This window comes from Prionailurus viverrinus, chromosome B1 (genome assembly GCF_022837055.1).
Source record: "Prionailurus viverrinus isolate Anna chromosome B1, UM_Priviv_1.0, whole genome shotgun sequence".
NCBI lineage: Eukaryota > Metazoa > Chordata > Mammalia > Carnivora > Felidae > Prionailurus > Prionailurus viverrinus.
The window spans coordinates 176192185-176214408 of NC_062564.1; the positions used below are offsets into that span (position 1 = coordinate 176192185).

At 37.0% G+C, this 22224-nt stretch overlaps 1 protein-coding gene across 5 annotated transcripts in view; it reads left to right on the forward strand.

Annotated features, from left to right (window-relative positions):
* ARAP2 (ArfGAP with RhoGAP domain, ankyrin repeat and PH domain 2) overlaps positions 1–22224 on the forward strand; it is a 209698-nt gene that overhangs the window by 49057 nt on the left and 138417 nt on the right. For all 5 annotated transcript variants that reach the window (XM_047855319.1, XM_047855320.1, XM_047855318.1 and 2 more), the window contains exons 7-8: positions 9599–9668; positions 17156–17276. In XM_047855319.1, the coding sequence (XP_047711275.1) occupies positions 9599–9668; positions 17156–17276 (191 nt within the window). The remainder of the gene's footprint in view (positions 1–9598; positions 9669–17155; positions 17277–22224) is intronic.

The following is a 22224-nucleotide window of genomic DNA, read 5'->3' on the forward strand; positions in this document are numbered from 1 at the left end:
TCAAAGTGTTGCTTTTCTTCCTAAACATGCTTACTGATAATTTATCATGGCTCAGAAGTCTTGATGAGAAAGAATACTCCCTTCAGATTAGCAATCCATAGTCTTTTAGATCATTGGTATTATAGAACTGGTATTGAGAAATCTGATTCTTGACCCTTTATATGTAGACTCTTTTTTAGTTCTGGGAGATTTTCTTGTTTTCTTTGTTAATTAGTCTGTTTTTTCTTTCTAAACTTTTTGGTAATTTGGCGTTGGACCTCCCACACCAAAATGTTGAAAACAACGTAGCTTTTCCGTGTTTCATTTCTGTGAAGTTTATTCAATTGTATTTTCTAACCTACTTTTGTTTTTTGTTATCCTATATTTAATATAAAAAGCACTTTCTTTGTTTTATAGCTTATTGTTACTCTTCACGGACAGAATACCTTTCTGAAGATGTTCATGTTTTTTGAGGCTCTCTTTTCCTGTTCGGTCTGTTTCTTTTAATTTTATTTCTATTTTTTTTGGGGGGGGGGGTCATTCCCCGTATTTTACCTTAGAGATGTTTTCCCTCAAAAGTTTCATTTAAAAAACAAATTAATGTTTATGTATTAGAGAAAATGAATGAGCGGGGGAGGGGCAGAGACAGAGGGAGACACAGAATCCAAAGCAGGCTCCAGGCCCTGAGCTGTCAGCACAGAGCCCAACATGGAGCTTGAACACACGAACTGCGAGGTCATGACCTGAGCCACCCAGGTGCCCCTCAAATGTTTCATTTTTAAGGTGAGATCTTGCAAAGCTGCTTAGAACAGGTTCTGATGAGTCCTGTTACTCATTTCTTGTAAGATGAGATGATCTTGCTGGACTTCTCTTAATATGTTTCCCTGGTAACGCCTCATGCCATTATCTTCTAAATGAATCCTGGTAAACAGCTTTTTGGGAGCTTAGGGAAAGTGGACTTTGAGTGTAAATATCTATGACACAGACTTTTGTTTGATTCTTCTGTTTTGAATACCGCCCCCTACCGTCAGTCATGTGTGAGTGTCCCAGTCCAGAGACCCTCTCCCATGTGTGTGATATGCAGTGAATGAAACTCTGGTTTCTGTTGAGCAAGAGGAGGGGCGTTTTTTCCAGCGGTGTGAAGAGAGGGAGGATTCTGGGATGGAGTGATGAGGGGTACAAGTTTATCTCTTAAATTGCTCCTCAACAGATCTTGTTTTTGGCACCCCCCCTCCCCCCACCTCACCTTCATAGTCACTTCCAGAGTTACTTAATGTCTTCCATTGCCTGAGACTTCCTGAGATTTTGTGGGTACATTGGTTTTCCTCCCAGATTGATGTGTTGCAGGTTTAGCCATCAGCTCTCTGAAACTTCCTAAGTCAGCCCTTTTCCATCTTAAGGTTTCTGAATATTGTTCCTTCGTCTACTTCTCTGATCATTGTTGGTTTATAGGTATTTGTTTATGTTTTTTTTTTAACCCTTTGAAACAACTTTGGGAGAAGTAGAGGTAAATGAAAGCTTTTAACTGATCATCTTAACTAGAATTTGGCTTCCGGTTTGTGTGTGTGTGTGTGTGTGTGTGTGTGTGTGTGTGTGTTTGTGTTTACAGAATCTGACTCCATGAAATAGTTGTGAATCATTTAATATAGCTCTTCATATACCATGTCAAATAAGCACTTAGCTCCTTGTGAATATTTAAAAATTGGTAGTGACATATTAAAATTAATGCTCTATTATTGATTTCCGAAAGCTTTTTTAGCACCTAGAATTCTACATTAAAATAACATTCATTTTTTCTCATTGAAAGAATTAGGTATAGCAGAGATAGAAGCTGGGATGTCAGAGAATTTTGCTTTGTTTTTGATTTTTTGGCCCCAATTCCTTTTGGTTCACATAATCTTGGTAACTATCATTTTGGTTTGCTTAAAAGTGAGGAATTGTGTTTTAGAATAGAAGAGTGATAGCATTTTACACTTGATCTTAGCCAAAAGGGCAAGAAGTGATAGTGCTGACATTTTATAGAAATATAATAATTTCTTGCATCTGTATTTATAAAATACTTCATAACTAATACGGAATCATTTAAAAGCCTCATACTTAAAAGAGTAGATAAAATAAAAACTTAGCTAAATCAAAACATGAGTAATTAGATAAACAAAAATCTACACTTTTGGAAATTGTAGTAGTTCTAAAACATTGAGGCTAGTTAGGGTTAGAGTAGCAAATAAGATAAAATTTGCATGTAATTCTTCAGGATTATGTAAACAAGGCAGACAAACCTGGAACACCATGTTGCTGTCCTTTTCATTAGATACTTCTTAGAATAACTGAGAAGTATGTTTGTGATGATTTAAATTCCATGATTAATAAAAGCCATAAATTTGACTTAGTGCCTTTGAGGCTCATTTCATTTGTGTCATATTTAATGACAATTTGGTAGCCTTTGCCACCTTACATTAATATTGGTTACCATACCTATTTGATTTGGGGATTTTTTTTAAGCTAAAATGTTACATCTTTTTAAAAGCAAACAAAAATCTCCACAACCCTGTTGGCACTTAAGAATGAAATTAAAACAGGAATACCTCTGTGTGAGTACTTGATAAATCCAGATTTGTTTGTATATGCACTGTTGTTAAAAAAAAGAATTTTTAAGATAACACAGTTTTGAGACAACAAAAACTGACACCAGGTGGTAAGGCTGTATTTATGATCGCAGTTGAAACTTCACACCAGCTGCCCTACTAGAGCTCAAGGGAAGAGTTTATAGAAATTCGTTCAATAACGTGGGCACAAGACTTATAAATTATTCTAAAAAAGCTTCTTAAAGAAATGTTTCCCTTCAGAACCCTAAAAACAAAATAGGATAAAACCTAGGCTAATATGTTTCGTGTCTGCGCCACCTTTTTTCCTGAAGGAATTCCGAAGCACTTTGCAAAATTGAACTCACATATAAAATGGGTAGAGGTCAAATGTTACCACTGCCGAAAGGGATGTCCAGGATGGCTTGCTATAAAACGTACTAGAATCTATTTTGTGTAGCAGTTGAGAGCATGGACTTTGGGATCCGATTGCATGGATCTGACTCACAGATACGTTCTTTACTGGTTGTGTGACAAGGTTTTTCAACTTAACCAGTGCCTGTGTGCCTTCATCTGTAAAATGGGAATAGTAATATTACCTCATGTGGTTGCTTGGAGGATTAAATGAATTAGTATTTGTTTTTGCCTTGCAGCAGGGCCTAGAACAAAGCACAACAAACCGTTTGCTGTTTTTATTATGAGGATTATTATGGCAAATAAATTCTTAATTGATGCGTTAAAAATGTCTTTCTTGTGTAGTAATTCATTGTTATTTCATATCTAATTTGTGTCCTGTGACAGTAGAAACACAGTATTGGATGACACTGTATTTTATACCCTGTCTTATTTTTTTAACATTTACTAAGCAAATTAAGCTGTAAAGCAAAATTTTAGGGAAAAGCATAAGTTACATCAGAGTAAATGTTTACTCTTGTATCCTCTAATTGTGTGTAGTAGATTGATTTTACGTAATTCCAGTGGAATTAGCTGGCTGATATCTAATAGTCTTTTTTAAAAATGTGAGGGAACTATATAACCGTTGCACAGAAAAGATAGTTCTTAAAAATTTAGTATTCATTGATATTTATTTTAAAATTTGAAACACCTTAAGTTCTCCCTGTTATTTCATTGAAATTTTAATTAATATGTAGGGTTTACCAACATTAAATCTGAGTTTTCATTTGCTAGAAAGGAGAATAATGTGAGAAAGGATATAAATGTATGTTCTTATATTTAATTACCAGTTATTATAATCCAGTATTGAACTTACATGCAGAAAACAGTTAATTGAATGTTGATGTGTTTTATGGAAAAAATAGATTAAACAATATTTATATAAATTTAGTTTGGAAACATTTTGTATTGATTTGTATTTTTAATAACATGTCAAATGCATACTTTTTTACAAAGTATATTTTAAGTGTTTAACATAAAAAATGTATTTTTAAATTACATGGATATTAGTGATGAATTTTCCAAGCTTAATGATGAATTTTCCAAGCTTTCTGTAGGCTCTAATTTTTCTTTAATAACAAAATATTTTACAAAGCTTTTATTTTGTCATATTTAAAAAAAAAAACCCTGATCTTTAGTATTTGAAAAAAGCAAAACATGAAATTAAGGGTAAAATGTTTTAGTGGTGTTTGTCTTCTGAATATATAAATAATGCAGATTTGAGTAAGCATTTTTCAGTGAAAAATATGTTCCTGTGTTCATTAAATATTTATTAAGCACATTTTATTGCTAGAAACTGTGGCAGTTGCTGGTTTTATATTGATAAACAAATACTTTCTGCACTCAGGTATCTCAATTTCCAGCATGGGAGATGGGTGAAGCAAAGCGAATATGGAATTCCAAAATCTGCTAGGTGTCATTAAGTGACGAAATGGATCAAGAGACCAAGGAGCTCTGTAGGATTTAGGTGGCAGTCAGGTGACTACTTGGAGGGGATACTTTCAAGCTGATGTTTCAAGGATAAGGAGCTAACCATGTCAAGAATAGGCCGGAAGCATTCTAAGTGGAGAAAATAGCCTCTGAGAAGGCGCGAGCAAGAACCAGTGTAGAGATAGGAAGCAATATGGCTGTAGGATTGTGTCCACTGGGTAGGTACCAACGGATTTGATGGCTGCCTGCATGAATGAATGGCAGCAGAAGGAAAGGACCATTAGTAGAATTGCCCAGTGGCTCTCTCGAACTACAGAATGGTTGTTTCTTCAGTTGCTACACCCTGTGGCTTTTCATTCCATTCCCCTGTGGGCTGGGACTTGTCCTGTTTACCTGTCCCTCCATAGGATTATTAGAAGGATTTAATAATATTTAAAAATATTGAGCTAAAATGGCTGAACACATCTAGAAGTTACCAGGTAGTTGTGAAAATTCAATGGTTGGGAAAATACCTCGGAGACTAGTAAGTCTCCTATCAGCTGAGGTTTTGGTTGAGGCCTTGCTCAGAGAGCCAAGAATAGAGTGTGTCTTTGGTCTTTAGTGCCCGAGAGATGTGGTCAGTTGGTGGTATCTTTGACCCCTAAACTGTCTGTCCTGTCTCTTTCTCTTCTCATTTTTCTGTGGATACAAGTGTTACACTCCTGGATGATGCCTCAGACCCCAAACTGTGTATCAGGTTGGTGATGGAATTCTAAGAAAGCTTTGGGAGTCCAAATGGCTGCAGTTAACAATCTTAAGTAAAACACATTAAAGTAGGCTCTAAACTTTCTTCACTCTATGCTTTGGCAGGTTTTGAAACTTGGAATTTAATTTTGAGTTTTCAGAAGTTTTCCTGTCTTGTGCCAACCTTTTTTTTTTTTTTTTTTTTTTTTTTTTTTAAGGTACCAATTACTTGAGTTCTAGTCACTGAGGTTTGTCATCTTGCTAAAGGAACTATGCTTGATCATGTCACTCATTCATTCGACAGATTTTTTTTTTTTTTTGGTGCCATACTTGTCTCTGTGTCAGTTCCTGATCATGTAGTAAGGGATGAAACACTCTTGGACTTTGTCCTTGGAAAGCATAAGATACGGTGTGGGAGGCAGAATTTGGGCAACTGTATGTACATACAGTTAGAGATTGTGCTCTTTGTTAGGAGGAAAAGGAGAGAGTGCTTTGAGGGAGGATAATTTTGTCATCTGCTTTGAATTAGCTCATCAGGGAAGGAATAATTGTGTAGGTAGTATGGGGGATCTCTGAAAGAGAAGTAGTTAGCAAAAGGAATAGAGGGGTAATGGAAGGTTCTAAGATCTCCCTACAGATGGTGATTATTTTTATTCTGAAGTGGAAGGTTATATATACTGTTGAGCTCATCTTACCACCATTCATAATGTAAGGTACGTAGAATCCACAACAAAATCTTGATTTACAGAATTATTGCTGACATTGTGTGGGAAGATCTGTATTTACCTGACTTCAAGTATGACAGAGATCAACATGACATGAGTACAAAGTGATTAATTTGTTCAATGTATTATTATTGTGTGCTTAATATTTCTTATGTTTATAAGTAATATTCATTATGTTTAATGTTTAATGCTGGGAATTAATTTTTTTAATAATAGACTTTTTTTTTTTAGAGCAGCATTGTTTACAGGAAAATTAAGCAGAAAGTACAGTTTCCAAATAGCCCCTTCTACATACCCCACTGTACACATTTTCTCATATTATTTACATCTTACATTAATGTAAGATTATTAAAATACTTACATGTTACTGCTTTTTTCAATATAATTTATTGTCAAATTGGCTAACATACAGTGTATACAGTGTGCTTTTGGTTTTGGGGGTAGATTCCCATGGTTCATCGCTTACATACAACACCCAGTGCTCATCCCAACAAGTGTCCTCCTCAATGCCCATCACCCATTTTCCCCTCTCCCCGCCCCTCCCCCCAATCAACCCTCAGTTTGTTCTCTGTATTTAAGAGTCTCTTATGGTTTGCCTCCCTCCCTCTCTTTTTATAACTATTTTTCCCCCTTCCCTTCCCCCATGGTTTCCTGTTAAGTTTCTCAAGTTCCATATATGAGTAAAAAACATATGCTATCTGTCCTTCTCTGACTGACTTATTTCACTTAGCATAATACCTTCTTACAGAAACATTGGGTGTTTCTGTAAGAAAACACAGACCAAGAGAAGTTAAAAAGAAGCAGAAAGATGATGAAAAAAGAGCTGACTGGTTAGTTTTGCTTATGATTTCAAAGTCTTTATTTTACTTCATAAGTAATTCGAATGCTTCTATGTGGAAATGTCTGCACTGATCAACTTTGAAACTTTTCTCTCAATTTGATCAGGTTTGCTCTAATTTTATGTGAAGCAGAATAGATCAGTGTGGGAGGCTCACTGTATTTCACTTGAGTGAAATACAAGCTTGAGCTCCCTTTCTGCAGCTCAGAAAACAGCTGGGAAGACAAGGTCTCCATACTTCTAGAAGTTCTTTTTCTATCTTTAAATCTTATAAAAACCGCATAATATTATACCAATCCCTTATTTGAAGTGTGTTAGAAAACTACAAAATGGTTGTTATTTACATGTTTGTTTACAAATGGCTTTATTGAAACAGGAAGTTAGCTCTTATAGATGATCTGTGTTAAAAGCTAAAAGTATCTATATTGTGTCAAGTAGAGAAAAGTCACTTAGAGAATAGGATTATCTCACTTCAGGGAAGGGTTCTGAAAACAAACAAAACAAAACAAAACAAAACGAAGCCCAAGTGGAAATTGGTTCTTCATTTTTCTCTTAAATAGTCAGAAAAAGTTTTTTTCTTTCCAACCTAAATAGGAAACATGTGATTACATTTTTTGCTTTGTTTCTTATTTTTAGTAGTCATTTTAAACTGTATTTGCCTTTCATCTGATTCTTTTTGAAAAATGTTAATATTTTAGCGAATTTTGGATGATTGTAAAGGGTTTTGTATACAGGGCTTTTTTCAGCTCATTTGATGAAAATTAAATAATTTTTATTCAGTTGACAAAGCTTTGTTATTTTAGCAAAATATTGCTAAATGCTCCAAAGCAAAAGTTAAGGTAAAATAAAATAAATGCTATAAGCTTAATGAAGGATGAAAGTTTATATTCTCTTTTTTTAAATATTAATTAATTTTTAAGTAAACTCTACCCCCAGCATGAGAATAAGAGTCACATGCTCTACCAACTGAGCCAGCTGGGTGCCCCTGTATTGTCCTTATTAAAGGGTTATTTCCATCAGGGAAATGGGTGCAATGATAGTGTTTCTGACTACACTTTGTTTTGCACTCAGCCTTATGAATGAGGATACTAATACTGTTAACAGTATCATGGCTTTATTTATTTAAATTTTGTATTTGATCTACAATGTTACATTGGTTCTAGATGTACAATATAGTGATTCAACGTCTCTGTAAGTCATGCTGTGCTCACCACAAGTGTAGCTACCATCTGTCACCACACAGTACTATTACAGTATCATTGACTGTATTCCCTCTGCTGTATATTTTATTCCCATGACCTATTCATTCCATAACTGGAAGCCTGTATCTTTCACTCTCCTTCACCCATTTTACCCATCCTCCTACCCCTCTCCCCTGTGGCAACCATCAGTTGTCTGTTTATGTTTGATTCTGCTTTTTGTTCATTTGTTTTGTTTTTTAGATTCCACATATGAGTAAAATCGTAAGGTATTTGTCTTTCTCAGTTTGACTTACTTCACTTAGCGTAATGTTCTCTAGGTCCGTCCATGTTGTCACAAATGGCGAGATCTCCTTTTTTTATGGCTGCATTATATTCTGTTGTATATATATGTATATGTATACATGTATATGTATACACATGTGCACACACCACATCTTTATCCATTCATCTATGAATGGGCACTTGGGTTGCTTCCATATCTCAGCTGTTGTAAATAATGCTGCAGTAAACATGGGGTGCATATATTTTCCCAGAATCCTGTGGGGTTTTTTTGTTGTTGTTTTTTGGGTTTTTTTTTGGTTGTTGGTAAATACTCTGTAGTGGAATTACTCAATCATATGGTATCTTTAATTTTTTGAAGAAACTCCATGCTGTTTTACACAGTGGTTGTACCAATTTACATTTACACCAACAGTGCGCGAGGGTCCCTTTTTCTCCACATCTTCAACACTTGTTATTTCTTGTCATTTTGATTGTAGCCATTCTGCTGTAAGGCAGTATCTCTTTGCAGTTTTGATTCACATTTTCCTGATTAGTGATGTTGAATGTTTTTTCTTGTGTCTGTTGACCATCTGAATATCTTGTTTGGACAAATGTCTATTCAGGTCCTCTTCCCATTTTTTAATTGAATTCTTTGCTTTTTTGGTGTTGAGTTGTGTAAGTTGTTTATATATTTTGAATATTCAGCCTTTATTAGATGTGTGAATTTCAGATATCTTCTCTCATTCAGTAGATTGTCTGTTTTGTTGATAGTTTCCTTCACTGTGCAAAAGCTTTTTATTTTAATGTAGTCCCAGTAGTTTATTTTTGCAATTGTTTCCCTTGCCTTAGGAGACGTATCTAGAAAAACGTTCGTATAGCTGATGTTAGAGAAAATACTACCTATGTCCTCTTCTAGGATTTTGATGGTTTCAGGTCTCATATTTAGGTATTTAATCCATTTTGAGCTTATATTTACGTATGGTGCTAGAAAGTGGTCCACTTTCATCCCTTTGCATATAGCTGTCCATTTTTCCCAGCACCATTTATTGAAGAGACTGTCTTTATCCCATTGTATATTTTTGCCTTCTTTGTGGTAGGTTAATTGACCGTATAAATGTGGGTTTATTTCTGGGACCTCTATTCTGTTCCTTTGATCTATGTCTATTTTTGTGCCAGTATCGACAGTATCATTGTTTTAAATACCTATTTTAACTGATTAGGAAGTGTCATTTATGTATTATTAGCTACATACCATTACCAAAACTGTACATTGTCATAGCCTAGTGTTTTCTACACTGATTAACAACAAATAGGAATGTACTCAACACAGTTACATTACAAATGTGTTTAAAAGCCAAGTTCATGATACTTGAATGTCCAATAACAATTTCATATGTCTTACAGAAAACGCATGTTTCAGAAGAGATGGGTGAAATTTGATGGCCTTAGCATTTCTTATTACAATAATGAGAAGGTAAGTACATTTTGTAGTTCTCAAAGATTGTCTTACACATATAAGATGTATTTCAGTATACTAAGCAAGCAATTCAATTTTTAAGAACAGGAGTTGGATTATCAACGTGAAAAGAGTTTATGCAGGGTGAAACATTCTTTTCATAGTTTAACTTTTCCTTGACATATACAATTTTGATTAAAAAAATTATACATGCAGCAATTATTTATGGAGTAACTGCTACAAACTATAGGAATTGTGAATGACCTAAGGATGGATAAGAAATGGTCTTTCTCCTAGAGAACACTAAAGAATGTTTACCAGAGGATACTACAACTAGGAAATGGCAACACAGAGAGGTTACTTTGTACTCTGGAAGGGTATAGAATAAACAAAGAAGGCTTCTTGCATGAGATTTCTTTTGCTATGAGTCTTGACAAAAGAGGAACGTTTGTACATTGAGACTAGAGAGAACAGAACATGCCTATTTAGAGAACAATAACATGTCCAGGTGGGAAATCAATTTTCTGATTAGAAAATAGAGTATATGAAGGAGAATTGTGGGAGATGAAGCTGAGAAGGTTCTTTGGGGTTAGAGCTCATTGAATATCTTGATGTGAAAGTGGTCCCAGTTTAGTTTTTAGGCAAGTGAGTCTTACCCACATGATACTGTTTTGATCATGTCTTCATTAGGTATGACACAGTCTGTATTTTTAGATGTGGGCTGAAATATTTGACATGTTATATCTGCACGTGTTTGACACAGGTTACTTATCTACATATTTATATTTACAAATACATATATTTGCACACACACATATAGTTAGGTAAGACAGAAACTGAAGACGTTAACAGTTGTCAAATCTGGGTGGAGGATATATGGATGTCCATTGTAGAAATCTTTCAACTTCTCTGTGTTTGATGGTTTCCTTAATGAAAAGCTGGAACATATAAATATATCATATTTTTGGTTAATTAAAATCAGGTAGTTTTATAGTCTTAACTACGTACATTCCCTTAACATATTCATTTAACACAGAAGCACATTTTCTTATTTATAGCTTATAACTTAACATTATTTTCTCATAAGGAGATTTTCACTTCCTATTGTGATATTTATGGCTTGAATAGAAACTTAGACTCCCTTGTATATATTTATTCTTCAGTGCTACAAGGCAGAAGAGAATTTGCTTTTAGATAGAAAGTAGCATACACTTACATGCTACAATATTAAGAACAATAGAAAGCTTAGAGAAGTATTTAATTATTTGGTTTCAATTTGCAGAGATCCAAATAAAGCATCAAATAAATTTGAACACATTTTTTAAAAAAATGTTTATTTATTTTGAGAGTAAGAGAGTATGTATGCACAAGCAGGGTACGGGCAGAGAGAGGGAGAGAGAATTCCAAGTAGGTTCCGTGATGCTAGTGTAGAGCCCGACGTGGGGCTCGATTTCACGAGCTGGTTGAACCACTCAGGTGCCCCTAAACACACCTCTTGGAGGTTTGCAGGATGGTGGGATCAATATTTTTTGAAAGCTGTTTTTTTTTTTTTCCTCAGCTATTGTTTTTAGTTTGCTTGTACATTTGAACGTTGAGAGTTTCTGTGCCACTGGTGGGTATGATGTGGTCTGTGTGGCTGAATCTGACCTCTAGTTTTTTTCAGCAGCTGTGCCATTCTCTGGTTTGATCGAAATGAGGGGAAGTCTATTCAGGAGGAGACAGGCTTCCATGCCATGAGGCTCTATTGGCAGTGGTCTCATTATCTCCATTTGGGAAAGAGAATTTCTGGTATCTGTGTCCAACTGGACTCATTTCTGTTTGTCCTTTAAAAGCTCATCTCAGGGTTCCTGTGTGGGTCAGTCGGTTAAGCGCCAGACTTTGGTCAGGCCGTGATCTCACAGTTTGTTGAGTTTGAGCTGCGTGTTGGGCTCTGTGCTGACATCTCGGAGCCTGGACCCTGCTTTGGATTCTGTGTGTGTCTCTCTCTCTGCCCCTCCCCTGCTTGCGTGCACTCTCTCTAAAAAAAATAAACATTAAAAAAAATTTTAAGCTCATTTCAGCTTCAGTGAGATGAGTGCCTGTCACATTTTTATATATTGATACAATGAAATAATGCAGCCTTGGTTTGAAATTGTGGTAAAAAGTTCATGTTAAAAATAACGTGTATAGGGGCGCCTGGGTGGCGCAGTCGGTTAAGCGTCCGACTTCAGCCAGGTCACGATCTCGCGGTCCGTGAGTTTGAGCCCCGCGTCGGGCTCTGGGCTGATGGCTCAGAGCCTGGAGCCTGTTTCCGATTCTGTGTCTCCCTCTCTCTCTGCCCCTCCCCCATTCATGCTCTGTCTCTCTCTGTCCCAAAAATAAATAAACGTTGTTTAAAAAAAAAAAAAATAATAACGTGTATAAATTCTCTAACTTAACAATTTTTTAAAAATTTGAATCATTTTCTGTGGCATTTCATTCCTTTACTATCAAGATGATTGGTTTCATCTTGGCAAAAAATAAAAACATTGGAATGTTGCCTAAAAGGAGATACAGTTTCCGTTGTGACCCTCTCGCAGAAGAGTGGATTGGGTTGGAGGACTGGGAAGAGGGCGTTTTAAGGCCAGTGTCCAGAAGGCGCAGGTGTGGCAATTGCTGCTGTCTCAGATGAGTGTGTAGTTTTATTGGGCACGTGCACCCAATAGTTAGGCTTTTCAGTGTTTTAAAGGTGCAACCGAGGAGTGTGTGGTTGGGCACACCTGTGCATTTTCCCTGGTTTTCTTTCCCTTTTGTCAGTGCTGCTCAGTCACATCTCTGCAAGAACGTTTTCATTGTATTGCTGAAAATGGCATTATCCCAACAGCCCTGATATCTTGTCACCTGCCAAGAAATCTAACTCACCCCTATTCTCACTCAGCTGTGGGCAGAATTGCCCTGTGGTCGTTTCATTGTCTGGAAGTGGTAGGAGATAAGTGACAGACTTGACCTTGATATCTGTCTGTTATGGGCTCAAGGGATGCTTTACAATTTCTGTCCTTAAGGAAAATTTTGCACTCTGAAAAACACAATCATTCTGAGCCTGTTGTCTTTTTTCTCCTCTACATTGTCTTTATCATGTGTTGTTAGAAGTGAATGTAAAATCAACTTATGTAGTATTAACGATTATGAGATTTCTTGGGATCTCAGATGATAAATGAGCCATTAGAGAAACTATAACTTCCTGAGGTTAAAGAGACATGATAATTAGCTTGTTAAGTACATTTTTATCACTCGGGGGAATTGATTTTTCTGTTTCTCTTACAGCGTACTTACCTGTTAAATATGCTACTATTATGAGCATGTGGGCGGGTTACTTTTTTGAAGGAACTGTTTTTTAATCTCGTGAAGCAGATCTAGAGGAAGGAAAATTTCCTTGTTAATGGTAACATTTTAACTCAACAAATGCTTAATCATCTCACTGGAGATATGTTTTTATAAGCTCCTGTAATTTTTAAGCAAAGTAAGATTTGAGGATGGATCACCTTAGAGATGAAGTGTAAATGTTTTTGGACTTTGTAGATTTCTCAGTCTGCTCTCTGCCACTATAGATGTATAGCCAGAGAGGTCCTCGAGCTGTCCCCAAAGGTACTATGCTCTTTCCCACATCTGAGGTTCCTGACACTGGGGAGACACTTTCCCACTTTTCTTATTCCTGTAGCACCAAGTGGTCTAGTCTTGCCTAGTATTGCCATCATAACCCACCTGCATTCATTGGGGTTCCTTTAAGCCAGCCAGTCACGTATTTCTTTGCATGACTTTGTTCAGTGGTGTCTGGGTACACACTGTGGGGAACGTGAGCATACCTTTCTTCCTGTATTTTCGCCTGCATGTTTTTGTGCTTTCATCTGAACGTTCTGAACCGTTGCCATCCATCAGAATCCTGTGTAAACTTCAAGATCCATTTTTTATCCCCCTCAATGAAGCCTTTTAAAATTTATTCCAACTATGACATTTGCACAATAACATGCGAGGAAGATTAGAAGTAAAAGAAGCTGAAAGTAGGGAGGCAAATCAGGGGAGTATGCAGTAAATCAGACATTAATTTATCTGGGTGTAGGCTGTGTTGGCCAGTGGAAGTGTTAAAAATGAATTTAGAAAAATATGAAAAATGAGCTGTCAGAGTTTGATATGATTGTGATTGGTTGGTCATAGAATTCATTCATTGAGAAAATACTTCTACAGTGCTGATTATGTGAAAGGTATGAGGAAAATAGACATATGACCCACAGTGTCTTTGGGGAGACTATTAATCAAATGATCACACAGTAAATATAAAAATCACCATTTGAATTGTAGTTAGTAATTGCTATTAAGGACAAATGCAGGTTGCTCTTAGCTTAAATTAAGGTTATCTGACCAGGTGAAAAGAGGCTGGTCAGAAAACATTTCTTCTGGAGCATCTATTTATGCTGAAATGTGAAGGATGTAGAGGGAGTAACTATGTGAAGCTGGATTTGGACAACATTCCTTGAAGAACAGAGTAAGAAAAGGCACTGTATTGGGCAGAAACATGGTGTGTTAGAACCGCAAAGAAGGTTCATGTGACTGGAGAGAGTCCGGGAGTAGAAGGGAGGAAGTTGGTATGTCGCTATAGAGAGAGTCCTGAATTATGCGGGTGCAAAGGATTGACACGAATCAAAGACTATTTAAGACTGACTAGAAGAGCGAGATTTAATGAACAGGTTACAGAGGGGAAGGGTATGTTTTCAGGAGATGATTTAAAGTGTGAGGTGCTTATGGGATAGTTATATATACAATTGACGACTTGAAATATGGGGCTGGAGTTGACCAAACAGATTTGAGAATTTTCCTCAGAAAGTTGGTAGCTGAAAGTTGGTAAGAAGGGATTTTTTTAGAAAATATAAAAAATAAAAACAAAAAAATATACACAAAAAAAACCCCAAACAAACAAAAAGGAAAACCAGGAGAAGAAAAGCTGCCTTGTACTTACTTCTTGACATCCTTCTTTTTCTGTGAGGTTGCCCACTCAGCATCTTCAATTACAGTTCAGATATCTTACCAGTTTTGGCTGTGTGAGGGGATGTGGGAAAGCTTTTGTGGCATTGGCATTTTAAATGGTGTTGAATGCATAGAGCTTTGATGTATACATATAGTAGTCAGGGATGGCAGATTGGAGCAGAGGCATTGGAAGAGAAGAAGCCAACAAAGGAGTAGAGGGAAACAGGATAGTATAGTGTATCTTGTCAACTGGCAGAGGATAACCTCCCAGTAGAACACCATGTTGCTGACGGTGACTGTTCCTTACCTCTCTGGTATGCATGGCAGAAGTTTGCCACTGAGAGGAATATGTCCTTGGCACTTGTTCTCTGCATGGAATGGTTTAAATTAAAAAAAAAAAAAGTTTAATTTTGTGAGAGAGAGAGAGAGAGACAGAGCCCAAGCAGGGGAGGGGCAGCAGAGAGAGACACACACAGAATCCTAAGCAGACTCCAGGCTCTGAGCTGTCAGTACAAGAGCCTCACGTGGTGCTTGACCTCACGAACTGGAGCTGGATCATGACCTGAGCCAAAGTTGGACGGTTAACCAACTGAGCCACCAAGGTGCCCCTTTAAAAATTTTTTTTAATGTTTATTTATTTTTGAGAGAGAAAGAGAGACAGAGCATGAGCAGGAGAGGGGCAGAGAGAGAGGGAGACACAGAATCTGAAGTAGGTTCCAGGCTCTGAGCTGTCAGTGCAAGAGTCTGACACGGAGCTGGAACTCATGAACCACAAGATCATGACCCGAGGCGAAATCTGCATGGAATGGTTTAATGATTTTTTTTTTTTTCCTAACAAGTTGCTTCAGATACTTTGGGGTCTGCTCAAAAATGAGGGTTCCATGAATAATGGTGTAAATAGTAGAAGAAGCCCCATAAAGATGTGTTCAAATTCTTCTGATATTTAAGATCTTTCGAAATGTGTCCTTTGATGTATGTTTCCAGATTCACCTCTTTTGACTCTACACTGTGGATCCTCTTATTTCTCTCCTTACACCTCTATTATTAATGCTGTCTAACCGGTTATCTGGTAAACTTAAGGTTTCTTCAAGTCAGGCTCTAGTATCATTATGTCTGTGAAAACACATCTGATCTCTTTTAAGCAGAGCTGAGAGTTCCCATCTTTGGACCTGTATATTCCATGGTTTGTGCTCAGTTTTAAACTTTTCTTTCATTACATTAGCTGGGCTTTCAGTTTGAGACTCCTTGAATGTATAAATACTATTTGGAATTTTCTTTTTTTTTTTTAATTTTTTTTTTTCAACGTTTATTTATTTTTGGGACAGAGAGAGACAGAGAGAGACAGAGCATGAACGGGGGAGGGGCAGAGAGAGAGGGAGACACAGAATCGGAAACAGGCTCCAGTCTCTGAGCCATCAGCCCAGAGCCTGATGCGGGGCTTGAACTCCCGGACCGCGAGATCGTGACCTGGCTGAAGTCGGACGCTTAACCGACTGCGCCACCCAGGCGCCCCCATGTTTTTAACATTTATTTATTTTTGAGACACATCCTCGTGCGCACACATGAGTGCCAGCAGGGGAGGGGCAGAGAGAGAGGGAGACACAGAATCCAGAGCAGGCTCCAGGCTCCGACTGTCAGCACAGACACCAGTGCAGGGCTCGACCTCACGAACCATGAGATCATGACCTGAGCCAAAGTCAGCTGCTTGACTGACTGAGATGCCCAGCTGCCCCTGGAATTTTCTTTCCAACACGAGGCCCAGTAAATATTACACACTTAATAGCTAAATAGCTGAAATGGCGGGGTGGTCATTGTGATGAATGGTGTTGGTGGATCCAGAAAAATGAAGACAGAGAAAGCTACCAAGAGTCTTCAGGAAGATCTTCTTGAGCAAGATGATAAAATGTAAATGCCAGTTGCATACAGCCCCAGTTGTAATACGTATGTGCCAGTTGCAAACAGTCCTATCCATCTTTTTAATTCTTTCGTCTTTTTTATTGGGGAATTACAGGTAAAGTGATGCAGTTGTGATATTAAGATAATGATTAGAACCATTGAGTAATATATTTAATACAATCCAGCAATCTGGGGTTTGAGATACATTTTGTTCACAATGTGTAATAGCAGTAGTTTTGAAATAGTTTAGTTACAGTACCCATTATGGCCAGCAGATGCCTGCAAACACCATAAGATCATTTTGATCAGATTGTTTTAAAAAACATAGTGTTGGTTTTTGGAACTGTATATTGCTGGTCTACTACAATTGTGTTTGATTCTTTGCCTTTTATTTTTAATTCCAGATGAGAAAATTGAAAAGATATCTTACTTGAAAGGGCCATTTAATATTTTCCTTTCTGAGGTGTTAGGTGTGAATGAGGATATATGTACTATTTGTATGTCATCTAAAAAATTTAGCTTAAAATTATGAAAAAGAAGCACCTGTAAATATGCTACCATTCTATTTCTGATAAGGTCATGAGAATTGAATTTTAATTTGTCTTATTTATTTTTTTCTCTAACGAACACAGGAGAAGTATTCAAAAGGAATAATTCCTCTTTCTGCTATATCTACGGTACGAGTTCAAGGAGACAACAAATTTGAAGTTGTTACAACACAAAGAACTTTTGTTTTTAGAGTAGAAAAAGAAGGTAAGATGATTTTTTTATCTTTGTAAAAACACTCAGACATTGATTTCTGACCAATCAGAAGATTGATAAACCAATTAAGCTGCAAATGTCAAGAAATCTTTAAATATGTTACTTTTAAATAATTTACGTTTTATGTTCTTTTGAATGCCCTAATAAACAAGTTGACAAATCATTTGTTTTTTACTATTCTTGCATGCAGCAAATACTTAGGATCTACTAAGTGACAAGAATTCCTCTAAATTCTGGATATATGGCAGTGGAAAAAAAAAAGTAGGCAAAAATCTCTGCTCCTAGAGTCCGTGTTTTAGCTGTTGTTTTGATAATGCAGAGTAGTTATTTGATATGCAAAAACATTTTTCTAACTATTAAAAGTTGGTTTTATGGAAGTTTCCTTAGGCAGGTTTAACTGAACACATGTCATACTGAAACAGATTTTGGAACATCTTTTATATTTTTTTAAATTCTTTTTACCTTCATCATCTGCTATAGGTCAGTTGATGGTGAAAATTAGATGGCATGTAGTTGGGCTGTGGATGAAGTCATTTTAAATCCTTAGATCTTTTCTGACTTTTGGAGGTGGGAAGGAGGGAGAGCCGGGAGAGCTAAGAGTTCTCTGTTGTATACTTCGACTATCAATATATCATTACTATATATTGTAACATACTCACTGCTTTTAAATAATATAGGTAAAGCCATCTTCATTAATTAAAGAATTATAATTTTAATTTATTGTAAAGGTTTTATTTTAGTATAGATTATAGCTCAGCTTGATTTTGAAAATACTTCTTGGTACTTAATTGAATAATGGTGATATGGAGAACTTACTAAATACTGCTAGATTCCTAGAACATATACCAGTGCATGGCAAATGAATGAGTGAATCATTCATTCAATGAATGAATGAAAACATTCAATGAATCTTATATACTCCTAGAAAGCTTTCATTATTCCTTGGGATAATCACTAACTCATAAATTCCAGCTGCTGTTCACACTGAAGCAGCTTTTTTTCACTGTGAATCACTAGCCATTTGTGAGATCAACTCAGTGGTTTCCGATGGTATTTTAAAAAATCCCCCCAAAACAGAAAAACGAACATGGAATAGAGTAAGAACTATCAAAGTGCCTCGCTTGTAGTTAGCATTGTATTGTGAGAGCTACCTAGGTATCTGTTGTACATACGTAATGGAAAGAGTGTTTCTTACTTGATTTGCTATTTAAAAAGGCATTGAGAGCTATAGTCTAGGGAAGGGGTTGGCAAAACATGGCTTATAACCTAAATCTGACCTCTGCTTGTTTTTGTAAATAAAACCTTTTAGATCAGAGCCACTGTCGTTCATTTACATATTGTCTGTGGCTGCCCTTGTGCCTCAGACAGCACTGAGTAGTTGCAGAGTGTATGGCCAGGAAAGCCTAAGATACTCTCTTCTCGACTGGATATCCTGAGGATCTTTCCTTATGCTTTGGTTTCCTCTGCCCAGAAGGTGACTGTCTGTTTCTTTGAGGTGCTTATCACTTTCTCCTTGGCTTCTCAAAATGAATTTCACATATGCCACATAACTTGAGTGTTAAGACAGACCATACTAAATAAAGCTTCCAACCTGTGTGGAAATCTGTTTAGCCATATTTACTTACTGTAGTTAAAAGTTAAACAGACACATTTAAGTAGAATGTATCAACCCACACGTTTCAAAGTTACATGTTTACAATCGACCAATGTCCTTCTGTGATATGTAGTTCATGTGTAGTTCATATATCACATAATTGATACATAAATAGTATAATTGCAGTAAAACTTTGGTATAAATTATTATTTGTTAAATAAGTTTTAGGTCTCTAAGTTTTAAAAGCATGAAAATACTGCTTCAGTAAAAACTGAGACTATCCAAATGGAATTACTGAGTAACTTATTTTCTTTGAAAGTCCTTTTTACATAGTAACTAACATTTTTAAAGCTAGATATACCTAGATGTGTGTGTGTGTGTATGTATACATGTGTAAATGGTGTATGTGTGTCTGTGTATTTAGTATGGAACCTTCAACAAGATGCTAAGTATGTTTTCTTGGTTTTTTTTCTCCTTTCCTGAATACAAATGGTTGATTATTTTTTACACTCTGGGAATTGAGAAATCAACCTTAGTGGCTTATGAAATATTTGACTTAATGAACTTTAAGCCAGATGAAACTTTACTTCAGTCTAATGAAGAAGCAAGATGAAAGTTGAGAACACAAAGGGAAAATGGTTCGACATCATAGCAGAAATGAATTCTCCATTTTTGATGAGAAGGTTCTGAAAATCCTATGTACAACAGCTACTCTCTGTCTCCCCTGTAACCAGTGTCCCTATTTCTAAACTGCTGCATTGCCCCACTGGCATTGCTTAGATAGGTTACAGTTTGGCAACTTTTTCCCACAAAGTTTCAAGGGCTTCAATTCCCCCATGTTTCTTAGTGCGGTATTGTTATGCTCTTAGTTGAAAGTGAATTATATTGAGGTAATAGCGTTTTGTAAATACTCTTCCTAAAATAAAAAATTTGGTCGGATTCCTTTGTCCTGGAGCAGAACCATTGGAATTGGCCAGAGGGTCATAACCGCTGATGATCTTTCCAGTCTGTATTCCCTTGCACCTGTGGCCACACATATAGATGCGGTATTTCAAAAAGAAGGTGATGTTTTGAGTTGGCAGTTTGCATCCTTAGAAAAGGGCTCAAGAATTCTGAGTGGTCGTCATTTGTGTTCCTGGGCCATTTTCAGTACTAGTGATCAGCTGTAGGCTCATGTTCCTGTCCACCTAAGCTAATTCTAAACCCCTGGGAGGCAGGCAGCTGTTTTTCCTTTCGACTCTGTTTCCAGACAGCATTTTACAGCCCTCCAGTGGCAGCAATGATACTGCAAAGCTTATTTATTTATTATTTGTTTTTTAAATTTTTATTTATTTTTTTAACGAACATTTGGGTAAGAAACATATATTTCCCTCAGTTATTTTGGACAAGTAGACTTACCTGCCTTGAAGTAGTCAATGTTTTTAGAAGTGAGTCATGGAGCATTAACTGGCTGGAGTGAGAGCCAGGGGAATTATAAGTTCTTCACTGTCAGGGCAGCTGGAATGGCTCAGTCGGTTAAGTGTCCTCCTCTTGATTTTGACTCAAGTCATAGTCTGACACTTCATGGGATCTAGCCCCACATTGGGCTCTGCTCTGACACTATGAAGCCTGTTTGGGATTCTCTGTCTCTGCCTCTCTGTCCCTCCCCTGCTCTCTCTTTCTCTTTCAAAATAAAAAAATAAACTTTAAAAAAAAGTTCTCCATTGTATACGTTGGTGGATTATCATACTGGGTCGCAAACTGTGGAGTCTTTCTTGAATCTTCTCCTTTCATATCTCGCATCCAGTCCATCAGCACATCTGATCATTTCGACTTGGGAAATATGCCTGCATTCTTAATTCTCAAAACCTCTGTCATTACGACTCTAATGCAAGCCACTGCCTCTATCTGGGTTTTGTAATAACCTCCTTTGATCGACTGCAGGCCTATTTTTCTACACAGCTGTCAGGGATCATTCATCAAAGAAGTCAGATCACGTCCATCCACTTCAGATGCTGTGTTGTCTCTCCATCTCACTGAGAGTAAAGTACTTCTGTCCAAGAGCCCCTACGTGCTCTGGTTCTGGTCTGTTTGTCCTTATCTCCTTCTGGGCTCTCCCTCACTCACTGCATTTCAACAATTCTTCTGTTGCTCCAGGGCATTGACACTGACTGCTGCTTTCTTTAACCTGGAATGCTCTTCCACCAGCCATCCTCCTGACTTGCTCCATCACTTCCTCTTTCTTTAGGTTTTGGCCTAACCGTTGCCTTCTTTCTGAGGCTTTTTCTAGTACCCAGCTTAAGAAGTTTATATTTCTTATGTGCTCCATCCCTTGCTTTTTCTTTGTCCCCTTGCACTTGTCAATGTGTAATAGATTACATATCTGTGTTTTATTGCCTTCCTCCTTTGACCAGAGGGCAAACTCCAGGAGAGTAAGGCTGTGGTCTGTTTTGTTTACGCTTCCATTCCTGGTATTCAGAATAGGTCTTGGAACCTAGTAGGCACTCAGGAAATACTTGTGTGAATGAATGGTTATTGATTTTATGAACAGCCATGGTGTGTGCAGGTACTTTCTTCCCTAAAATTGATCATGGGTTACATTGAGGACTTTTTGGTTCAGTTATATTAGCATATCAAAAGTAAAGGTCCATCTGAAGCATTAGGTTCTGTCACTAATCTTATACACAGCCCTCATGTTGCCCAAGTATAATTATCCCTAGTATAATCAATCCTTTATGCTGCTAATGAATATGCCTACTCCTAAATGCAGTGGTCAGAGAATATTGTCTCTCCTGTTGGTTTTTGTTGTTGTTGTTTCTTAACTTTTTTTTTTTTTTTAATGTTTACTTATTTGAGAGAGTGAACATGAACAAGTGGAGGAGGGGCAGAGAGAGGTGGGGAGACAGAATCCTGAACAGGCTTAGTGCTGTCAGTGCAGAGCCCAATGTGGGGCATGATCCCATGAACCCATGAGATCATGACCTGAGCCAAAATCAAGAGTAGGACACTTAACCGACTGAGCTACCCAGGTACCCCTTTACTTTTTGTTTCTTACAGTAGCTGGCATTCATTCCTGAAAACCTCAAAAACTAGTTTGAGGGGATCATTATCTTTTATTTACATTCTAGAATAATTATAAGAAAGTGATTTTGTTTGTTTTCCCTTTTTCCAACCCGGAGTGCTCTACTTTGAGCAAAGCCATGTTTAGGTCAGAGCATATTCTCTAAGGAATAGTGCTTATTAGCACAGTGCTAAGATCAAGTTAGACACTCAGTAAATATTTGTTATTAGAAAGAATAAAAGAACCTTGGTGTGAAGAGTAGGCAGAAGCTAGCATAGTATCTTGCTTTGCCCAAGACATTTAGC